The sequence below is a fragment of the Amblyomma maculatum genome, chromosome 6, assembly GCF_055883805.1.
Source record: "Amblyomma maculatum isolate TAMU_Amacu chromosome 6, ASM5588380v1, whole genome shotgun sequence".
NCBI classification, from domain to species: Eukaryota; Metazoa; Arthropoda; class Arachnida; order Ixodida; family Ixodidae; genus Amblyomma; species Amblyomma maculatum.
Window position 1 is genome coordinate 53,024,406 of NC_139349.1, and position 23,539 is coordinate 53,047,944.

General features: G+C 42.0%; 1 protein-coding gene across 6 annotated transcripts in view; it reads left to right on the forward strand.

Annotated features, from left to right (window-relative positions):
* Positions 1-438: 438 nt before the first annotated feature.
* Positions 439-23,539, forward strand: part of cic (Putative transcription factor capicua) — an 87,564-nt gene continuing 64,463 nt past the window's right edge. For 2 of the 6 annotated variants that reach the window (XM_084606664.1, XM_084606669.1), the window contains exons 1-3: positions 857-974; positions 3,082-5,313; positions 21,418-21,513. In XM_084606664.1, the coding sequence (XP_084462790.1) occupies positions 3,309-5,313; positions 21,418-21,513 (2,101 nt within the window). In that variant the 5' untranslated portion in view covers positions 857-974; positions 3,082-3,308. The other 4 variants (XM_084606665.1, XM_084606666.1, XM_084606667.1 and 1 more) reach the window with 4 other exon arrangements.

A 23,539-nucleotide genomic window follows, 5' to 3' on the forward strand; every position in this document is an offset into this window, starting at 1 on the left:
ACTACGCCTGCATTCCCTTCGCGAGGGAATTTCATCCGTCGTGGCTCGCTCTGCAAGCGCGCACCGATCCTGTTCCGGTACATTTCTCCTCGAGTTTCCGCCACTTCTCAAGAAACAGACTCAGGCGAAATGAAATCCTATGCTCGAGTGAAACAATGCCCTACTGAAGCGATCGTCTTCTTCGGCCGGTGTGTTTCGCTGCCAAACAACCTAACAACATACACCTACCCAGATTGCTGCTGTGCGAGCAGCGAAGTTTAAATTTAGCCTTCGCATATGGACGCACGGACACATCGCTGGCTGCCGGCGTCTGCAACGCACGGATCCATGCGTGCAGAGAGCGTCGCCTACGTCACCACGATCGTAGCGTCGTAGTAAACGAAACACCAAAGAGAAAAGGGCAATTGCTTTTACCCTTGGAAGGAAGTTCATGATATCATCAACGCAGACCACTCCGCAGCCAAATATCGCCCATATGGCATTGCTCTTCGCTCATTGGCCGTAGTATATGACGTCAGTGTTTCCTGTGTGCACTTGCTGTAAACGCACAGGCCCTGGGCTAGAGAGGTCTGCGAGCAGCCAAGGTGAGTCCAATGCATGCGTTATTCGCTTGCCCGTGAGTCCAATGCACTTGCAACACAATATGAGTTGCGGCCACAATTTGTTGCACTCCTGTAAACGTTCATAGCATTCGCGAGCACTGCACCTATTAAGGTTATTTCTCGGCCTCCGAGAATAAACAATGTGAAAGACCCGTGGGTGCACAGCTCACCAATCGGATGACAGAAATTCTTTCTATGGGTGCCACGTGACCCTAATGGACCAATGGCGAGTCAGCACAGTACTAGGTAACTACTCATTCACCATTTTTACAGGGCTTGGTTATGTTGGGCACAATCGAAGAAATTTTGTTCTTCCTTGTTTAACATGCACTCCGTGCCCTTGCATTCTAGCCTTTAGTAGTGTTCACGAAGGTAAGCCCCAGCAAGTTTTGCAAGCGCGAGGGATTGTCATCCGGTGGCGGCCTGTGTGTCATTGTGCGTGGTTGCTGCTCGTGATGACATTTGTGCCGTGTTTACGGTATTATATCTTTTGCGTTTTGCACTCGAAATGATCGTGTTACTGCACGTGAAACGATCACTGATCAAGTCATCTTTATTTTGCATTGGCAACATTTGCAGCTGCATTGCGGAAAGCGTGCAATTACGGCTTGTTCGAGCGTGCCCCCCCCCCCCCCCGTCAGCCTCTGAAGTGTAGCTCGGGAGAAACCCATATCGTATCGCGACAAGTTTTGTGGCGCTGTAGCCGTTTCCCCCGCTTGCATTCGAATGACATCACCTTACGGTGTACTAAGTGCGCATTTACAATCTTCAAATGTCATAGTACGACACGCAAGGCTGTTTTGTCAGCTCAGCTGGCAGTTCCTATCGCTGCTGGAGACCCTTGTTTTATTTGTTTGTTGCCTGCGTGCGGATATGGGCCCGTTGTATAACACCTTGTAGCGTAGACACAATGCCGCTTCTAGGAATGTCGCATCTGCCCCTTTTTTTTTTCTTTCTGTTTTTTTGTTTTAAAGTGAAACTGCAGTCGATGGTCGGGGCGGCGATTTTAGCGCCCTTATGCACGCGCAACGCGGCAGCCGCGGTAAAAAAAGTGCAGAAATAGTTTTTGAATAACTCGCGCACGCGCAGCGATATCGTAACCTGTAGAGCTGGTTCTCCGCTGCATGAAACTGGGCTGAACATTTTGCACGATAAATATTTGCCCGAGAAAGAAGGTTATTACTGCACTAATTAGCTTGCAGAAGCACATAAGCTCAGTGCAATGCCTCGAATCGTACGTCGAGCGTTGGCCTTCTGCAGTTGCAAGCGCTGTACTAGCTGTACACTTTCTTGTATTCTGGTTTTGTGATGTGCGTGTTTGGGGGACAGCAGTCGCAATTGTTCTGCTTCTGTATGGTTAGTGTTCATTGCATTTGTCTGCTAATCTTGTACGCGGACTGTCGACAAAGCTTGATTGCTCGCCGTAGTGAAACGTGTTGCAGTTCATGCAAATTGTTGATGCGGCGTACACTGCGCTCTTGGCGTAGTACGCACACACTTTAGTGTTCTAATTGCTGTACGTGCTGAAGTACAGATGGCTGGTGCGTGCCTGCATTGATTGTGCAGACGTTGATAATGATTTATGCCGTCGTGCAAAGCTTTCATTTTCAGCAGGCTGCAGGTTGCAAAACTCCTGTCGTGCAGTTGTTAAACAGCAGCATTTTGAGGTCTTGCACATATGGGCTTGTGCTTGTTAACTTGGAAACATGGCTTTTTAGAAGCCTTATTTGTTGATATGAAAGGCTCAGGTGGTTTTTGCAGCCATGCCATGATTAATGTGCTAAGTAATAACTTCTGTGCAGCATGTGTGCAAATGTTGATGCTTCGGTTTCTTGCTGAAATCTTATGTTGGTAGAAGCCATGCATAGAAACGTGTTCAGCTCTAAGCACGTGTAAAGATTGCCCATCTGAAGCATATCTCTGCGCATTTACTTAATATATACAACTTCTGCGTGTGTGCACGCGTGGCATTTATTAGCAGTAGCATTGCTGTAGATTTCTTCTTTGTCCTGGTTTATAATTCCCACAATGCCGAGATTTCAGACATTCCTTAGAATCCTTCGAAACCATAGTACTGGTCCTCTCTGTGGTGTGTCACATAGTGGGATATACCGCAAATATTACTGACGTTTAAATATTGTGTGCCACTTTTTTTTTTTCCCTGATAATTTAATGCTGCACTCATCACTGCCGCTGCTTTTACAAGCAGTTGTGGCATTCCTATTAGGAAATTTAATTTGACTTTGCATAGCTTTAAGATTAATTGCATCCCTTTGTCACAAAAAAGTTCCTTTAGCCATCTTTATGTTGTGCAGTGTGCTTCTTTTCATACAGTACAAAGTACAGCTAAAATTATCGTCCCATGTATTTTCATTTTTTTTTTTGCATTTAATACAAACATGTGATGTCTTTAGCTTGAAAAACACAGTGGTGCAGTTAGTTCATTAAAGATGTGAGTGCCTGCTGTACCTTTGTGCAGGTGAAAGCTGCTATGCCTCTAGCACTTCATGGCAGCATCAGGAACTGAACATCCACCATGAAGGGCCACCAGTTTGAGTGCAAGGTTTGCAGTCCAAAGTCCCTAAAGGCTACTCAACTGTGTTCCTTCAAATCTTTCAGAAGAAAGGTCATACCACATGCAGGGAAGCTTCAGGAGATAAGCAGCTGTAGCACTAGCCTGTAACACAACCGCTGAAGTGTTTAGGCATGGAGAGAGAACTGAGCACGTACCAGGGCTCCCTCGACCTTAAGCGAAAGGCTGAAGAGAAGTTGCTTTTAGAGGGGCCCACAGTGGTACAAAATATTGACCCTTCATACTATCGTAAAAAGTCAGCTGAGTCTGGCTTTGATGAGGAAGAGTCAAGACTAGATGATGAGCTCAAAAAGGCAGCCAGCAAATTGCCCAAGAAAAGAAAGTTTGACTTTGACTTCAGCGAAGTGGATCCTTCCTTCAGCAGTAGAAACAGCAGCACAACAGCCGAGCCTGTGCCTGGTGTGGATCTGCGCGACTGGAAAAGCCACCGGGTTCTTGTGCGGCTCAGTGATTTGTACGTGCCAGCTGTGATAAAGGACGTCGCTAGTGATCGCGATGTGATTGTCCAGCTAGACAGCAGTCAGCACCAACTGTTTCGTGTTCGGGATGTGTTTGACGCGGCACGCCTTGATGTGATTGGTGACCATAGCCCTTCTCCGGGTCAGGTGACAAAGGGGATGCAGTTGTGTGTGCGTGTGGAGGACAATGTATATGCTGAAGGAATCGTTGCCGAGATCCGGTCGCGTCCACCTATTCAGTACTATGTGCGTTTCTTGAAGAGGCCCAACAGTGTCTCATGTGATGGCATGTGGGTGACCCGTGCGGGCTTGAGACTTAGGCAGCCTCCCTGGTGGGAGGACATGGAATTCGCTTCTTCTGTATCATCGTCCCCCATGTTTCAGCGGGAACCGGTGCCCCTCCTCACACCACATCTTGTTGAGCCCAACCTTCCATCTCTTCCACCACAGCAGTCTGTAATGCAGCCACATAGTGTATCTGTAATTACAGATGGCATGCACAGGGTTATGCCGGTGAATTTAGTGGGAAACATTGAAGTTGACCGAGCAGCAGTTGATGCAGTGGGCACACCGAGGGCTCGAAAGCTCACGGTGGGAAGCTCTCCCACTGCAGGTGGTGATGAGGACTCCTCAGATGACGACCTCAAAACGGGCCGCATTGAGTTTGACCCCAACCCAAGCCCATCGAGTCTTACATTTTGTCGTGACAACCTTACGCCACGATCACGTTTGGCCACTTCGTCCTCTGCTGAGATGCGGGTGGTGACGCCACGCTCACCCGCTGCTCAGCAGAAGTACAAGAAGGGTGACATTGTGTCCACTCCCAATGGCATAAGAAAAAAATTTAATGGCAAGCAGTGGCGGCGCCTGTGCTCCAAGGAAGGATGCACCAAGGAGTCGCAGCGTCGTGGCTACTGCTCCCGCCACCTGTCCCTCAAAGGCAAGTCGGGCACAGCCATGCGTAAGGGCAGCGCACCAGCGGCAACAACGTCCACAACGCAGCAACCACCGTTTCCTGCTGGTGCCATGCGCACAGGTACCGGCCGGGAATGGGAAGAGTCATCACGTGAAAGCATAAGTGGTAGTCCTGGGGACAGGGCGAGCAGAGTGCAGGGCCGTTTTGACTTGGACGAGACCGAGGCTGCCAACATGCTGGTTTCGCTCGGCAATTCGAGGTCAGCCACACCATCCTCCGCGAGCCCACCAGGCCGTCCCGAGCTTTTTGCACCCATTCGGCATGCCCCATGGGCCCCAGATGCACACTCTCCCGAAGGCCCCTTTCGACCAACCACAGTGGTCGTGCACAGGCCCAGGGTGGTAAAGACCTCGGAGCCAGTCTCTGTGATCCAGCATTCACTGCCTCCGGACAAGCTCATCGCTGGAGAGCAACAGACGACTGCGGCCCAGATGGTATTGCTTCAACAGGCACTGCAGCAGGGTCGGAGCTCCCTCAGTGAGGGAATGTCCACGTACAGTGCGATTCAAGTGGCACCACCTAAGGACATTCATGCTGGCCTCAATGGGCAGGTGGCTGTCGTCTTGCAGACCCCGCAGCAACAGCAGCATCCCAGCCCAGCCCACCTTCTGCCCGTCATGCCGGTGGTGACCTCCAACGGGGAAACACAAAAGGATGAGCCTGCTTTGGATGCGCCAGAAAGTGGTGAGTTGTCCTCCTCCTGGTTCTTCCTTATTGTTTTCAATGATGGAAGAAAAGCTCTTGTACTGAGATTTGGAGTGCACATTGAAGAACTCAATTGTTAGGAATTGATCCAGTGACCCGTTGCTGCATGCCTGGTCTTTTAATGCCATACAAGCACATGAGTCACCTGCACGCTTGCTTTATGCTTAAACCCAAGAAGTCTTGGTGTTCTGTTTGTGGCACATTTTTATTGGTTGGGGGCGAGCAGAAGATTCTGTATGTTGTGTCTTGGCACGGGCAGAGGCAAAATATTTTTTTTTTTTTGGGAAGCCTCACCATATTATATGTATGTTGTGTCTGCAGTCTGTCCTTTTCTGTGCTATGGTTGCATGTGATGTGAACTGCTGCAGCTGCATGCTCAAGCTGGTATGCTGTGCTAGGACTTAGTGGCAGAGGCCTCTGTGTCTTGCCTATACAACCGACCAATTGAAATTTCATGTTTCTTCAAGGTCTCCATGACTGTGCATTAATGTAGGGCACGACGTAGCAGCTCTAGAATAATGCTATAGCAAGAATGCTCCCAATAAAGGGAACATGGCCCTCTTAATATAAGAGGTGATATCAGGAAGTTTTCAAAAACATGCCAGCCAAGGGCATCATAGCGCTACACATACAGTCACAGGAAGCTCCGCCCTTCATAAGTCATTGTATCCAAAGACTTCGTCCCGTGTACATCAAGAGCTATGATTTTTTTTTTTTTTTTCTTTATCACCACATGCTCTACCATGTCTGCAATTTTGTCTAAGAGCGAAATACTCGCACTTGGACTCTTTGCTCGTAACATCTCACTTTACCCACCCTACTCACCAGACTTAGCTGCAGCAAACCTCTCTCTCTTTCCAGCGATGAAGATAGTGCGTAACATTTAGCGCTGCATAAAAGAATGAAGCTGCTTAAAAGAGCGCTTTAGTACACAATCTTTGACAGGACCGCTGGGAGTGCTGTATTTATTGCTGTGCAAGGGAATAGCTGTACAAGGTACCATATTTTCTAGTGTATGAGACTCTGTTTTTTGACAAAATTTTCGGTACTGTATCCTATACAACAGTGTCTTATGTGCATATTTTATTTTTTCGTTTTGCACAATGTTCTTAGCCGAACTTTATCATGAAACAGCTACAGAAGCAATGCCTGCGATTACAATATTTAAAGTCGCTATAGTGTTCTAGAATTGTACAGTCACCTCATTGGCGGAATGCCAAAAGGTGGTGGTGGCCATGCTCCTCGCTCTTTCTATGCTGCCAAAACAAGCCAGATCGAGCCGACTCTCTTTTCCAGTTACGATTTACAACATTGCCTGGTATTGCATGTGCTTTGCCATGTGCGTCAGAACGCCCGCGCGCAGCGACGATCAGCACTGTGATTATGAGTGCAAAAAGGATGCCTGAGCGCTGTTGCTAGAAATCGGCGACCGCATACCAAGATGAAGACTTTCAAGGCTTTCAGTTGTAATGAAGTGTTTCTGCTCTCATTGAGTGAGAGTTTTTTTCGCACATAAGCGTTGCATCTTTTTTTTCTATCATTCGCACATGCATGTAACAAATTTTCTTTCAGGCACATAGCACGCGATGTTTGAGTAAGCATGTATAGTAGAGTCCTATTGCCCTAACCTGAATAAATTAGGGTGTGTCTTAGGGTGCGTCTTATATGGCATTTTATTTTTTTGAAAGCCTCTAAATATGAGGGGTGCGTCTTATAAACTGGAAGATACGGTGAATAAAGTGCTTCGTTGTAAACAGAGGTAGTCTCAAAGCATTTTACTACCACCCCATATTGCTGAAAGGCAATGCTTATTGTGGCAAACAATAACTGGTAATAGATCTGTGTTGAAATAAGGTGCCTATGCTCGGCAGGCTTTCTTACATTGACAGACACTTATATTCTGGAAGTGTGTCATGTCTACTTGGGTCAATACTGATTTGTTTGTTGGGAGCTTTGGATCCAAATGCGGAGGTGACGCCTGCACGACAACAGCTGATCTGCCTTTGCACCATGTCGGATGAAAATGCGCTTATTGCATCAGTATTTGTAGTGCAAAAGTGAATGTTACAAAACTTGTTTTATGAATGTGTATGATTTGTGCTAAAGTATGCAAAAGTAGAAATGGTCAAGGGGCTATGATTTAAAAGCTTTGGGTGTGTTTCCACAACTGACATGGTGTAAAGTGACAGTTGCAGCAGCCTTTTCCATTTTTAGAGCAAGGGAGTATGCTTGCTTTAGGCGCATCTGTGGAATAGAGGCATCTGGAGTACAGGCACAGGCTTATGATAAACCAGACTGCTCAGAAAAGCACTATAGACCTTAGGCAAAATCGGGCGCCCCTTTGCGCTAACTGCGTGTTTCCGCCATGTTGGGAGATTCTGTATACCGCAGCAGTATATGGCAGTTCAGAATTAGCGATGTGCGAGTTAACATTTATCGTCTAAGATAACCAAATATTGCTGTGCAGCTTGGTGTACACAAAAAGGGGCTAAGTGCAACCAGGGAAATGAAGTCTAGCTTCATAATTTTTCAGTAACACTCAGCATTACATGGTTCATCTGTGCCATGCACAGAATGTGTGTACAGATTGTGTATACAGTGTCTGTGTAGCTTATGTTGAGCACAGTAGTCACACGTGTTATATCGTTGCATAACTTATGTTGTGTATAATTACCTCTGACTAATTGTGGCCCTAATTAAACACTGTTATTTAGTTATTTGGAATTAAGTTGAACTTTATGCTAAATCATTGAGTCATATACAGTTGGATAGCTCATATCGAGTACAATTTTATTGAACTAATTGTACATCTTACTTACCATTAATTAGTAAATTATATTAGATTGAACTTTACGCTACATCAGGTCATATATCGCTGGATAGGTTACATCAAATATGACTTTACTACAATATTTGTAGTTCCTAGTTAATAACTAACTGTTAATTGACTAAATGAGAATAACAATGTTTGTGATTAGGCTACATCATGGAGTTAACATAGTTGAAAAGGCCTCGACGAGTAGAACCCAAAATCGAACGGTACATCACGCAGAAACCACGTCACACTGATAAAACTACTCGTTAACCAAGCTGACATCTATCTAACTCGGTTAAAAAAAACATGGATCGGAAGTGAAACCGTAGAATTTAATGATATGCATTAGCAGCATGTAAGAAGACAAGGGCCCTGGTAATTTCTGCTGGGATCACGACACGAGGTCAGCGTGCAGCTGCTACCGGACGAGTTCTTCTTGAAAGGAACTAAATCGCAAAGTTAGATCGTAGAAAAAGGCCCAAAAAATCTTGCAATTTGTCGAGGAGTGCTTTGGGGTTTGCTAGCAGTTATAGTGCACTGCGTCAGTCACCTAGTAGTTTCTCACGCAAGTCTGATTTTGTACCTGGGACTTCCGCTTTGTGCTCGTTTTTTTATCCTTATCGCTCAGTTTCTTTTTACACAAGTCTTACACATATTTCTGTTTGCGAAGTGTCACAGGCGAACGAATCCGGAGATCTTTAGCTAGTCCAGACTAAGCAGAGGCCGCATAAATCCGTCGTTCACCGCTCATAGTCGACTGTATGGTCTTCACTCTCAGTGATGGTTTGCGCCCTCAGAGCAGCATTGACAGTTAGGGTTAGGCCACCATTCTGGCGAGCACCTGCTATCGTGGCACCAAAATCTGAGCAGGAGGGCAAACTATCAGGCCATTTCTTTTAATGTGTTCGAGCAACACCAGGGCTGTGAAGCTGCAGTAGTAGAGGGCTCCTGATTAATTTTGAGCACTTGGTGATGTTTAACGTGCACCGAAATCTCGACACATTGGCATCTTAGTTTTGGCATCTTAGTTTTTCATAAGAGGATCACCAAACCGAGAAAGTCGCTCAGACGTTCCGCGCCAAGCAGTCCCGCGACTGCTATCCCCCAACGTGGCGCTGCTTACTCATTTTTTGGTTTTCCCTGGTAGATAGCAGCACTTTTGCATAAGGTCTATTGCAAGCCTCGTTTTCTTCATACTTTCCTAATAAACAAAGTTTTTTCTTATTTCTGCCCAATGATTTGCAACTGTTATATATTTGGGCTCTTTATAGTCTTTGTTAGTGCTCGCCTTCTTTCTTTTTTTTTTCTCTGGCCTTTTCTGCAGCCATGAATAATTGAGTATTGTATTACAAATCTATGTGTACATATTGCAATAATGCAATTCTTTTGTAGGGTCATTTGAGGCGCTATGAAATTTTTTTCTTGTAGTCCTTTAGTATCACTGATCTTTTTAGCGGCCTTTGTCAGTGTATTGTTAATGGACCTGAAAAGTTATGGTGACAGTTTTAGCAAATTTGGTCGTATAGTTTCAGGGATTTATGCAAAATTCCTGCCTAATGGCACTTTTTGATGTATTTCGTGGTCCATATGCTTTAAAGATGTTCTCCAAACTGCTGCAACTTCGTATGGCCAAAGGTCAGGTTGTCATGAATGTTATCTTGATGGCTTGTGCTTAATCGACGCAATGGACACCTGACACCTGACAATGGGTAATGTTCAGTTAGGTTTTACATGCAAAAAATAAAGTTGCTAAGTCTGGACTAATCTCACCCTCCTGCTATTCTTGCTGAACATGCACTGGAGTTGTGGTAAACAGCTGTTTGCAGTCTTACCATTACTGAGTTATTACTGCTCTAGCACAGTAAATATTGAGACCAACCAACTTATGTATAAGGTACCACCATTTAAGCTGGGAGTATATTGATTGCTAATCACCTCAGTACATCTGGAGGTCATTAAGGCTTAACAAGGTAGGCCATTTTCTTTGGACACTTATCTTTTGAGAAGATCACAGGTGGCGGTAACAGCCTTACTTGAGGATGAAATAAATGATGTTTTTGCACTTGTCTCACCACATTTAGTGTCGTCTCTCGAATAAGTTGCAGTTGAGGCAGTAATGTTTCATATATTTTTTTCTTCACTTTGAACTTTGTGTAGTACAAAAGAAAGAACATATTTGCAACAGCTTTTGCAACACTTGCTTAGTTTGAAAGCTTACATTTTGTGCTACACAAGAGTAGGTTTTTGTTTTTCCCTTCTTTGAGGCAAGATTTTGAGCTCTGCCTTTGAGTTGGCACTTTTAGCCATTCTTGCTGCTGCTGCAGGGCTACATAATGACCCTTTGTCACCTTGCCTTCAAAGAAAGAGAGGCTTGTGACGCATGGAAGCTTCTGGGGCAATTCATTAAGTATAATTCAAACAAACAATGAAAGCTCTATATTTTCTGCTGCTACTTGTTGTTAGAACACATAATCACATTTCTGACTAAATGACTGCTGCCTCCTTTTTCTTGATTTTATTTGAGTTTAGTCAAAAAATTTTTCGGCATATTTTGCTTGCCTGCCATGTGCCTGCTCCGGTTGAGATTTGCAGTTGTAAGTTGGCGAAGTAGGACTGCTGTGTCCATGTATGTCATGCTGACACAATTTTATCTTTGTTATTTTTACGTCCTTTCTTCTGCCTTTTTTTTTTTTCCCCGGTCTGCCAGGAATAGAGCACAGATTGACAGCTTGAGTAGCTGGTATAAGGCATAGAAGGCATTTCTTTCATATTGCATTTTAGTTTGGGGAGTTACAACCATCCATAATTATAATAAACTCGAGCGGCTACAAAAAAAGGTGCTACGAATTCTTGAAAACTTTTATGGAAACCCTAGCCAGCTGTCTACTGATCACTTGTTTACTAAACATAGTATACTTAAAGCAACTAAATTATATGATTACAAACTGTCTCTCTATATGCATAAACGTAACCTTCCCAATGATACGCACCGTCCCTTGCATGCTTACAGCTTACGCAGGGAACTAACGCCAGTGCCACATACACGAACAAATTATGGCCGGGCCACCCTTGACTACCGCATACCATCACTTTATAATAAACTTAAAGACCACATTGACTTTACTGCCCCGCTTAACACATTTAGACACGAATTAACAAATTTTATGATGAGGCAATGAATAAATACTGCGATGTTCATATTCATTTCTGATATCTGATGTGTGTATAATTCTTTTGATTTTGATCTCATGTACATATCCATTTTTGACTGTGTTGTGAAATCCTCTGCGAGATGCTGCCTGTAGGCCCCCAGGGCCCAGTCAAGCTGTCTGTGACAGCTTTTTCCCTGGGGGCCCCCAACTTGTAGGTTGGAAATAAAGTGGATTTGGATTTGGATTTGGATTAAATTAATCTCTTGTTCCAATTCCATGCTTTCATGCAGTTGTAGGTGTTGCAGCATAATCTTGAGGGGGTTCGAAGTAGCTTGCCTTTCTCGAGCAGCACTGTGCACTTGATCCTGTGATGGCCAGATTTTGTGGTAGAATAATAAAAATTCATTTCTGAAATATTCATCACAGAACACCAGGGTATTGAAGGTAGTTCAATCCGCTGTGTCGCTAGACAGATGGAAAATCCATTAACCCAATCAGCCTTCTTCCGGGTATTTCTCTCTGAATTCTTATATACTTACTAGTGTTTCGTTGTGTCTGAAGCCTATTTGTATTGTTGTTAGGAGGCATTTTTATTATCCATATCTGAAGAAGTCAGTAACATGAAATTTAATTTTGGGTTCTTGTGTATTGGCATGCGCTATAAATAGGATTCTTAACTCGTTACCTTGCACCAACCAAAAACACATGGTTTCTGCCGCTGTGGCACAGTGTTTACGGTGCTCGACTGCTGTACCCAAGGATGCGGGATCGAATCTCTGCCGCGGCGGCTGCTTTTCGATGGAGACAAAAAGCAAGGCGTCCGGGTGCTGTGCGATGTCAGTGTAGTGGTCGGAATTTCCGAAGCCTTCCACTAAGGCATCTCTCATAGCCTGAGTCACTTTGGGACATTAAACCCCATAAACCAAATTGCTCAGATAGGGACAGTAATCTAGGTCCCATGAACATTTTTTTCTCTTTTGTTTATATATTTGATAAGCAAGTGTATTGTAACAAGGCAGTAAGCCTTAGTTTTGCGATAGGCTGTAATTTTCCCAGAAAGAAAAAAATTATGTATCACAAAAGGTGAAAAACAGTTTTTTCTGTTTTATAATGCTGCAGGTTTGGAGTCGTGCTGCATGTGCACTAAAACTCTGTCGCACGTCACAGTTTACTCATTAAATCTAGGCTATGCGTACATTTTTCAATGCTAAAAAAAAAAAAAAAAGTTTTTATTTCTGCACCTTTTAGGGGAGACATTGTAAACTTTGCTCAAGCTTTGGACGTACACTACGATAAAGTCAATTTTTCAGCTCTGCCATCTGGCAATATGCATCAAGGTTTTGCCACTTAATCTTTTTTCCCAGTATTTTGCAGTATATTTTCTTATTTCAGGAAACTGGAATAAGCAGGAATATAACGAACCTTTTCATGACACAGGCTGCATGCTGTTGAGATTGTGGTTGTTTTGGCCACATGTCAAATGTAAGGTCGCTAAACAATACCTTGAAAAATTAAGGGTAAATTTTTTTTTTTTTTTACTTTTGTCCTTAATAAAGGGAAAAAACACAATTTTTCTAACGCAGCTTATTATTTATATTTTTCAGCACAGTGGCATCTGACTGTGCACCGTAATATTTGGGGTAAATTTTCTGTATCAGAGCCTGGTTAATACCTGGAGCTGTCTACGCGTGGTGGCAGACCTTTGTAGCAATGATCCACCGACATCAGTCGCAAATTGGTTACTCCAAATTTCTGCATCGTCGTCATGTGAAATGAGCTCGTTGCAATTCGGTAATGTGCATACAAAACTATCTAATCAGTCTGCGGGAACTGATTAGATAGATCAGAACGCAGCACTGTCGAGTTAGAACTATGCAACGCATTGCTCCAGCTGTACTACATACGCAGCGCATCACCATCTTTTCCTGGAAAGTCTTTGCAACATCTTAGGTCTGGTGCAATAATATAATTCTCTACTTGGTCTCAGAGGCACGAAGTAAATGTTCTGATTGAAATTGCGCATCATCATTATGGTAAAAATTTTATCTCTTAATAGAACTTCATAAAAGACATTTTCTTGCTGGAGGTTTTGCAATTTCTTCAAATTTTACATCTCTACGCCGGTGGCACACATGAGTGGAGATGCTAAATAGTCCTGTCGAGAGGTCATAAGCGCAGAAATGATGCTAGGCGATAAAGTGAACCTGCGCCTACCAGAATTCACTTGTGAAATGTAAGATCTGACACATGGTCGCTACATATGGGCTGACTGGATCAAAGGTCAGACAACTTCCAGGCATCCAGAAAAAAAGTATCTTGCTTTGGGAAGGACGTGGACATGGGGAGTAAAGTCTCTGTATGTCAGCAGCACATGCAATGCTGCTAAATTCTGGATCACACAAGGTCCACAAGGTTCGTGCAGATCGAGGAGCCTAATTCCTAGTGTACTAATGGGGCAGCCTCAAAAGAACGCTTTCACCTACTAAATACTATTTTCTTTGCATAAAAGTGCTTACGTTTTGGAGAATTTTACTAATAAATTTAAAATGGCGCACTAAATTTTCCTCGGACTCTATCTAACACTAATCATTTGAACACTGGAAGCGAATGCACGTCTCTAAATACGTTTTCACGGCGGCATTGATGTAGCCAGTGATTCTGCGGCAGTTTCTGAGGCAGTTCAGAAAGCAAACTTTTAGTAAACATTTCAATGGATGCGTATATTTTTTTCATTGTTGCACTACAATGTGCAACAATGGTGCTATTCTGGGAGTGACAACACATCACCCTTGCAGTTCCAATGAAATGGGACTCTGCTCTGTGAACAGTAAAGTTCTAAATTTTAGTAAATTGTGAAGTTCAACATCCTAAGGCAATACATATTCTATGCCACACATTCCGTAGTTGCAGGCTTCAGATTAGTTTTGGTCACCTGGGTATCTTTAATGTGCACCGACATTGGAATAGCACAGGGTTCTTTTTTTTTTTGTATTTTGTTATGGGGGGGGGGGATAAAATACAGCTCAAAAGCCAGAACCACTGAACCACCACGGCGGTTACCTTTATAAATTTCCAAATGTAAGTGCAACATTCGGGCACTTTTCATGCATTCTTTTAATGAAATATGACATATTGTTTATAAAAGGCTGTCATTTAGTCATTGAGAAGACGTGGCTGCATACTGCAGGTTGTGATGAAATGCAGGTGCCATGTTTGCGGCACGCTGGGTGTGTTTACGGATGCACTTCACTATATGCTCTGGCACATGACAAGTTGATTGTATGAAGAGTTAATATAGTAACTGTAGTTTGTTTGCCTACTGGCACAGAAGCATGCAGTAGTGAAGAAACTGCAGCTTGAGGAGACAAAAAAAAAAAAAAAAATTGGAGCAGCTTTTCTCGAGTGTATCTCATCAAGGCTTCTATGTTGAAAAAAGCAGAAGCTACTATAATCATCTCCGGGCGCGAGGCGTACATCTAAGGAAAAACAGAAAACATTGTCAGCATTGTGTTGAGCCTGAAAGAAATGAAGCTGAGCTTTTGTGAATGCTCAGACTGAAAATATATTTAGAATAATATTACATTTAGCAACATTATTTAGCACTTAGGGTGGCAAGTCCAAGCATACTCATAATGCATTTTACTCATTCCTTACAACTATGGACTGTAGTTGTGTTCTGAAAAGTAATCTGGTCATGTCATCTATTGAGCATTTGTTAAAATATTGATTGTTTTGTACTTTTATAAATGAACGGAGGGTGTCATGGGTTTGTTTGCTGTGGTGGTTACTGGCAGTCAATTTTTGAAAACTTGGCATGCGTGAGAAAGGTGTGAGAAGGAGTGCTAGGAATGGGACATACGAAAGAAAGCACGTCATATCCAGCAGACATTCATCTTTGTGTTGCTGCTTTTGTTGGTTTTTCACAACTTGGCTAAACACTATGAAAATAAATTGATTGTTTGTTGCGATAGCTCATGATTTTCCAATAATTCTTCAGTTGTGCAGTTCTGCTGGATGTTATTTCCATGCCATACACATAACGGATGTGACTGGTTTTTAAACAGCCCAGGAATCAGACCATGTTGCATGCATTGCACTCTGGAACCATGGTTAGCACAGAGCCAGGCAGGGGCAGGCCAAGTTCAGTTGGTTCTTTGCGGTGGCACTTCACAGCGGCCATAGGCTGCATATCGCCCATGGCAGCATGATGCACTGAGAAATATGTGAGGCGATTCAGTTTACAGAGACAGGGTAAAGAGATGACACATCACCAACGAAGCCCTGCTTAAAGGCCTCTTCATCAGCTGATAGTTTTTTTTTTTTTTTTGTTCTCCTTTTACATAGAGGAGGCATTTAATGGGGGTCTTTGCATAATGCAACATTTGCTTACAATAGTTGTCTCATCGCATGCTCTGAATAAATAAAAAGACATTGCCATGAATGGAGCACAGAAGGTCACAGGCCTTTATGTAGTGTGCTATCTTGCTAAGATAATAAGTGTCTCACTTTTTGTTCTTTTGTTGAGCATTTTACTTTCTTGATCATGGATAGCACCAGGTTTCCTTCTTGTATGAACTCATTCTTAGGTGTCGAACCCTCCATGTGCAGTTTGAATTTTATTGCAGATTTGTTTGCCCTGAAACTTATTCATACAAGTTTCAGGGTGAACAGATATGTGCAGTTTTGGCGAGGAGAAGCAGTCTTGTCTGTAGTTCATGGTTGTGTGAAACTTAACTGATTGTTTCGCTTAATCTTGCCCAGCTGAAATTCCACACGCACAAAAAAAAAATCAATAAATAGAAGCACTGCGCAAGGAGATGCAAGTTGAACACACCATCAAGCTTTTTTAAGTTTGGTTTTGCGACAGAGACAGTGGCTGATCTTTTCTCGGTAACAAATCCGCCTTTTAATGCAAGCAGCACTTGCGTACTTGAGGAGAGTCTCATCTCACAGGTGACATTTCTGGCACCCAATGTGTCAGCTGCCAAGACAAAGATGCAGCTGCGACTTTTTCTAATGCCAAAGGTGCAAGGAGGCAGCGCCTGTTTTGCCACATGCTGCCAAGGCTGGATTGGAGTGGAGCTGGGTCAGACAGTGCGCAATGCTTTGCATTTTTCCTTTCACCCCACTTTCTGAAGTGATGGCACCTGCGTACCTTGATCATGGTCAGTACGGGTCACACCTGTGCAATTATTTGTTTTAAGACTGTGAACCTAAGATTGACAGTCATGCAGTCTAGCAAAGTCTATGTTATTGAATTGTAGTAGAAATTGCCAGCCTTCGTTCTTTCGCCCTTCTAGTTGTGAAATCTATTTATTGCTTGGCCTCCAGGGCTGCGGGTTGTATTCTAGCATAGGCGCTCTGTATCTAGTAGTGGGCACATTTGTCATGCTGTGCTAGACAAGTAGAATTAGGGAAAAGCCGCATTTGCAAATATGTCTAGTCAGCTATTGAAAGTGGTACTGATCTGTGACTCCTTCATTTGGAAGTTTCAGTTTGCTTTGCCAGCCTTGGTGGACCAGCAGTGGCAGTTATTGTTGGTGCTTAATTGTCAGATTTTTTTTTTTTCTCATGCCCAGACTGCTCTTTGTGGGAATGCTTTAGATTACTTTTCTGTTACCTATGTGTCAAAATCTTGCCTTTTTTTTTTTATTTTACCTTCATCGAGATGCAGCTGAGATTGAGCTTGCTAACTTGTAAAGCCACATGATATAGCTATCAAACCAACACAGCAAGTACTATATTGTGCATAGTTAAAGGGGAAGGGAGGGGTCAGATGTCGTATAACTGCAATCACTCCAGGCAAAATGAATAAGTTACTGATGCCATGAGTATGCCTGCTGTGACATTTTTCAGCATATTACTAGTCCTTTTGATTTAGCGTTCCATTCTTCTTTCAATCCATTGTTCTTCTTTTTCTTCTTCACAGTATTGCAGTTGTGATAAGGTTAAAAGATGTTGAATCAATGGAGGGGAAAATTTTTTCTTTGGTTTTCTCCTTTCATACAGTTTGTGATGCACGCTGTATTGCATTGCAGATAGATCAAAGAGGTGTGCAATTGATGAAGGAAATTTGTTTTCCGGTTTTGTTCTAATTGTCTCAGAATATGTGATGCACCTGATTTACGCGCACATGCCAGGTCATTATAAATGAGCTGTGTGTCTGATTGTTGACGGCACCTATGCAGGAGTCACCATCTCATATTATAGGAATATCACGGGCGAAAGGCTTTTTTTTTTTTTTTCTAAGGACTTATTGCAATGCTTATGAACACTTCAAGGTATACCTAAGAAACCAACCTATTCAGTTGGCATTATTCTTCCCCATTCCTGCTCTGTTCTAGTAATGTAAAAATGTCTTTGGCTTTGTCTGCCTTCCTGTTCTACAGCAAAGAGATGTTAGCACTTTTTTAAAAAGGTTTTATTCACGTGATGGCAAGGAAGAGTGCAATTTCTTAGAAGTCCGACTTCATCATACTGCTAAATATTTAACAAAATGGAGAAACTCGAGCTTGCGCACAGCAGAGGACCTATTCGACTGAATTCGTTTCTCTCTGAAAAACAAAAACAAAATGACATTTGGCTTTTTCTCTTCTCTCATTGCTTAATAAAACAGTGGGTTTTATTCACATTTTGTGTACTATCTGCTGCATACTGGAGTAGTGAAGATAGTGTTCTTTTCTTGTAGCAGTTTAAGTTCTTGTAGAGTGTGCCTAGCAGAGAGTACATCTAGCAAGCATCTATAGCTGGGTTATGAAATAAAGTTTAGGGTAAATGTACAAACTCAAACTAAGCCGTAAGCATCATACAAATTTTAACATCCTCTGATGCAGTGTAATAGGGTTGCACACAACTTGACTCGCAGGTTGGTGTCATCACATGGCCACAAACTGTTGTCTCTTTTTGTGAAACTTTTTGCTGCATTGCATTTAGGCAACATTGCTATGCGGTACAAGGTCTGCGTGCATACTGCAGGATGCCAGTCTAGGTTGCTAACTGTGCTGTGATTTTACCTGCGTGCATTTTGAGCACTGTAGTGCAGAGTTTAGCATGAATGCCTAGAGCACGATGGAGCTCGCCAATATCCTGTTTCCGTCCGCTTTACCGAATGCTGCTATGGCAACAACCAAGCCTTGCTTTGCTATTCAAGGTTATATCATGACTTGCTATGATTGACCATGGCTGTTATGACCAAGATCAAGGACAAAGCTTAGCAGAGCTAATTAACTTAGGCCTATCCTAGCAAAACGTGGAAAAGCAAGCCTGAATGTGTCTGAACACACATTGGCAATAATTACACCTTCTTAAGGTAGGTCACCACCTTTGAAAAGGCATTTTTTTGTAAAAATTACATTTTTTCTTTTTTAGATTTAGAGAGTCCCCAAACGTTCAAGAAGGTTTTGCAGCAAGGATCATGTTCGTATCTTATTTAGTTCAAAAGTTATAGCTAACTTTCCAACAGATGATGAACATTTCCAAAACCGAAACTGATGTGGTTTGGTAACAGAAACTGGTAACTCAACGATAATATACGGCACATATTGAAACTTTTCTGTTATGTTTTAGTCTCATATGTAAAAGATTTTTAAAGTCAATTTGTAAGGCTTTGTATTTTTTTTAATATTTCTTTAAATTTTCGCAAGGGGGGTACTAACGTCTCTGTTTTTAATCGTGTCTTTCACAAAACTTGATTTCTTGCACTTTCTTGTTGTGCAAACAGTTGTAACTTTGAACTGAATGAACATTTTTCAATGAAACTTTGCACGCTCGTTTCTCTATTACTAACCTGTGCAATGAACTAGGATGAATGACATCGAATGGTAAGTTTTGATGTAATCATGTTTTATGCCAAGGAATGCAAACAAAAATGATGCATTTGTTTGTTTTCTTTGGCATTTTTTGTATAACATGATTCCCAATTATCGGATGGCAAAGATCCTAGTTAGTTGCACAGCCTGGTTATTTGGCTAACTCTGTGCCAAAAAGTTTAGAATTTCTGCACTCCATTGGCTAGTTATGAATGTTTGCGTAACAGCCATGTTTGGACCATTTTTTGTCAATAACAAATTCTAGCATCATTTTTTAAACTCTTTTTTCCTTTTGAATATCATATAAAACGATGCTTTATAAGGTTAGTATGAAATGAAAATTTAAAGGTCAAAATTTAAAAAAAATTTCAAAAAGGTGGTGACATACCTTAAGCCTAATTGAGCATAGTGGGCTTAGGTTAGCCTTTAGTATTGTTTCATTCTTAATAATTTCACTTTGGCCGAGCTAAACCTTCCTTCCTTTTTTTTTTTGCAGTTTCTGTATTCTCTTGCAAAATATAGTTATACCCACAACATTATAGAGCACGCCCTGCTGATCAAATTCCTCTCAAGTCATACCTAGCAAAAATTGGGAGGCACTTTATGCATGTACTGGTAGTTGCGACTTGTGTGCTCACTTATAGCTCATTCAGGCTCATTATGGTCGGCTGTCGAGATAAAATTAGTTTGTTTTTATTCAGGGCTTCTTATTTCACAACCGAACGACATGAATCACTGGAAAGCATTAAGGGGGAATTGATGTGTGCTACACTTTTCCATGCTCTCATATATTTGAAGCCTCAGTCTTCTCTCAAGCATATTTGTGCCTAAATAATCATTTTCCATATCATCAGAAGGTGTCGTTGCAGTGGAACTCTGGTACAGTTTCGTTTATAAAAACATATTTTACCGCATCAGAGCAAAATAAAGTAACAGCACCAAACAACAATGCCAAGACATGCCAGGGAATTTCACATACCTCTATTCACTGGTTTAGAACTGTGATATATATACATATATATATACATATATTGTTTTTTTTTTCTTTTTGCCTTAAAATGGCCCTACCATCCTGTGCAGCGGAAATCTTAAATGTAGTCAGCATAACTGACTTCATGAAAACAATGCTAGACACTTCGAGATAATATTTGACAAGTTGCCTGTACGAACGTTGGTGCTATGCCGGAAAGGGACAATCCCAAGAAATCATCTTCACTATAGTCTGCGGGAGAACAGTTTGAATGCCGAAACAGGCTTTGTAGTAGTTTGGTAGCAGCACCTCATGGGAATGCCACAGTGTAGGGACAGAATGAGATCAATTTTCGAATTGGATACATCTTGTGCAGTGCGATGGATTGGGACAGGCAAGGCGGGAATGAAGCACAGTCGGTTAGGCAGTGTGAATGTTGCGGTCTGGGGTGGTGAGGCAGTTACAATGAAAGGAAAGGCACATTGTCTCGCCCAAGGAGGTTATAATAGGACTACAGTTAGCACCACTTAAGTTGAGAGAAGAGGGGAAGGAGGAGGAGGAGAGGGTAACTTCTTGTATTTCAAAGCTCAATATTTCAACAGGATTCTTTAATTTGGACTAACAGAGCAGAACAGCATATAGGCATTTCAGCATTGCGTCATATTCAGTCCACGACTTCAGCTTGGTTTTCACTTGGTGTCATGCATGCAACAAAGAAAAATATTTTGGTTTATTGGCAATGCTGTTTCTTTTTCTTTTTTCACATTTAGTCCCCAACCTGTGGCGTTAAGGCTATTTTTTAAATGTCAATATTGGTTCACATTGCACTTCTTTATATATATATTATGTGAATCTAGATAGCACTACTTGCTTTTGGCAGTATAGCCATGCTTTAGCAGAAGTCACAAATTAATTTTTGCAGTGCTGTTCTGTTTAGCAATCAAGGTAGATGAAAAACTATCCATAACTATGGGCTGTGTCTCGGGGTGTCCAGTAGGAAAAAGTCTGTGCTCACTCAGCAGAAACTAGCATGTGAGCCTCGTGAGCTTACATTTGCCGCAGCAATCGGCTATTTTCGTTTTGCAGGTTTAACATGTTATATGTGCATTATGTTTTGTCCTGGCTCGTAGACATCAATACTTCTCTACATTTGTTCTCCATCAAGTATAATGCTTATGCAGTTAAGCCTGATTTCTATATTAACACTAACATATCTTCTTTGCACGTTAGAATTTCTTAAAGGTATACAGTTAAAGGATCACGGTAGGCCAGCTCTACCAAAGCGTACACACACATATATATATATATTTTTTTTTCCTGCCCACATTGCTCCTGCAGTGCTGGCTTACACTGGATTGGAACGCCTACAAAGAAGCAGCTGTTTTACCGAGGAAGAAAGGAGATCAACAGGCTGTTATTTGGCTCTGACAACAAGTTAGTGTTTTACCTCACAAGCTACTGCAGTATTTATTTTTTGTCCTGTTGGGGCACCTTGCTAACATAGCTTGTATGATGTGTTTCACATAGGTGTATCTAAATCTTGCAGTAAAAGGGAGCAATGTCAAAACGGGATGTTCGAATTGGGATAAGTCCACAAAACTACTGGATGCAAAACGAAAATAGAATTGGTGCAAAATATAGGTAATGAGTCAATTGAATAAAAAAATAAAACTGAGAGATTCAAATGTCTTTGTTAACTCTAGAACGGGTTTTTGTTTTTTTACTTGCTTTTGATACCCTGTTGGTATTAAAAACATCTTTCACACTCTTGTACTATCCCATGCTTATTGTGTGTTTTCATTTGCTTTTTAATTTGAAATGGTCCAATCTCTAGACTGGTCAGTAAAACCAATTTTACCCGTATTCCGATTTCACCTCTGCACTCATCCTGAAGAGTTGAACTGCAAATAGATAACAGTATGCACATACAGGCATTAACTCTTCCCCTACAGTGGGGAAAATGACTTTTATTTTTTTTTTAGGCTCTGGTAGACTTTCTTTTTTCTTTTGTACGAAAGCTTTCAATTTTGATATTTTATATAACACATGAAATGGAAGCTATATAAATGCGCTTTTTAGGTGTATGCGTTTGATGATCAAAATTTGCATAGTTACACAAAGTTTAATTAGACAAGAACAAGAGGGTAAAAAAAAGATAGAACAAAGCCTGCAAAAATACTCTTGTATATGATAAGAAAGAATGTGTAAAACTTTTTCTGGAGTGAACAAAATGTTTGCCTCTTATAGCTACTACCTGTGGAAAAAAAAAAAAATGTTCCATGTTGAACAGTTTTCTTGGTGTAAAATAAAGGCTGGACGCACAAATATGAGGCGGACAACTAAACCAAAACTAACAGGAGCGCTAATATCAATGCCCCACCCTGGTTTCTGTTGTTATAGCTGTGATAACTAAATTCTAATGGTAAAGGCAGCCTGTTCAGACTCACTGCTGCTCAGGGTTTCAATAAAGTAAACCGCAGACTAGGCGAAAAGATTGAGATTAGCAACCTTTTCAAGCTGGCCATTCTTGTTTTCAACTTCCTATCTTCGGAATGCGTGAAAAAGATGACGCCTTAAGTGAAATGAGAAAACAAACCTGTAAAACAAAACTTCAGTCATCTGATTACATGCGAGATAGCACAGCGTGTCCATGAGCAATGTGGAAGGCCCCAAAATTGTCGAGGAAATCACTGTTAGTGGACTAATAGATGTGCCACGAGAGAAAAGAAGACTACATAAAAAGCTTAACTTAAGTTGCCTGATGACATGCCAGGTAGCACAGCATGTCCGTAAGCAACAAGGTGGCTCCGGAATCGCTGCACGTAGCTATAGTTAGCAGGCTAACGATGCTCAAATGAGCGCAGTAGGGAAAGAGTTCGAGTGAAGTCTAATTTAATCTACACATGTAAGTTGTCATGCGGAGAAAGAAAGGAGTACAACAAGGCACAAAGACACAAACCCTGTGTTATATCTCATCTCACTTGTGCATTTTCCTTCTGGCACAATTATGACCTAGCCTGTGAAAGGACCTTGCTGCAACACTTGTAGTTGCTACCTGTTGTACCATTAAGCACAGAAAACAATTCACCCCCCCCCCCCCCCCCCCGCCCTCCCCCCTTTACCTTTCTTTATTTAAATTTAATGCACTTAGTAAAAGTACACCTAAGACAATCCTGTGATACACTTTTAAAGGTCATGTGTTGGCCTTCTATCTATTGTCTCATGCATTTGCTACTGCAGCTACCCACATTTTTTTATAGTATCATTTCGGTCTATAGATGGTTCTTGCACAATTTTTGATTTTGTTATAGCCTCGCACATGTCCACTTTTTACATGTTGTGTTCCTAGGCAAGTGTCTTATCGTTCCTTTGGAAGGTCGCATGGTGATCTCATAGTTCTTGCTACACTTCGAGGGAAAAAAAAAAATTCAAATTTAATGTTTTCATTGTAGGCCTCTGC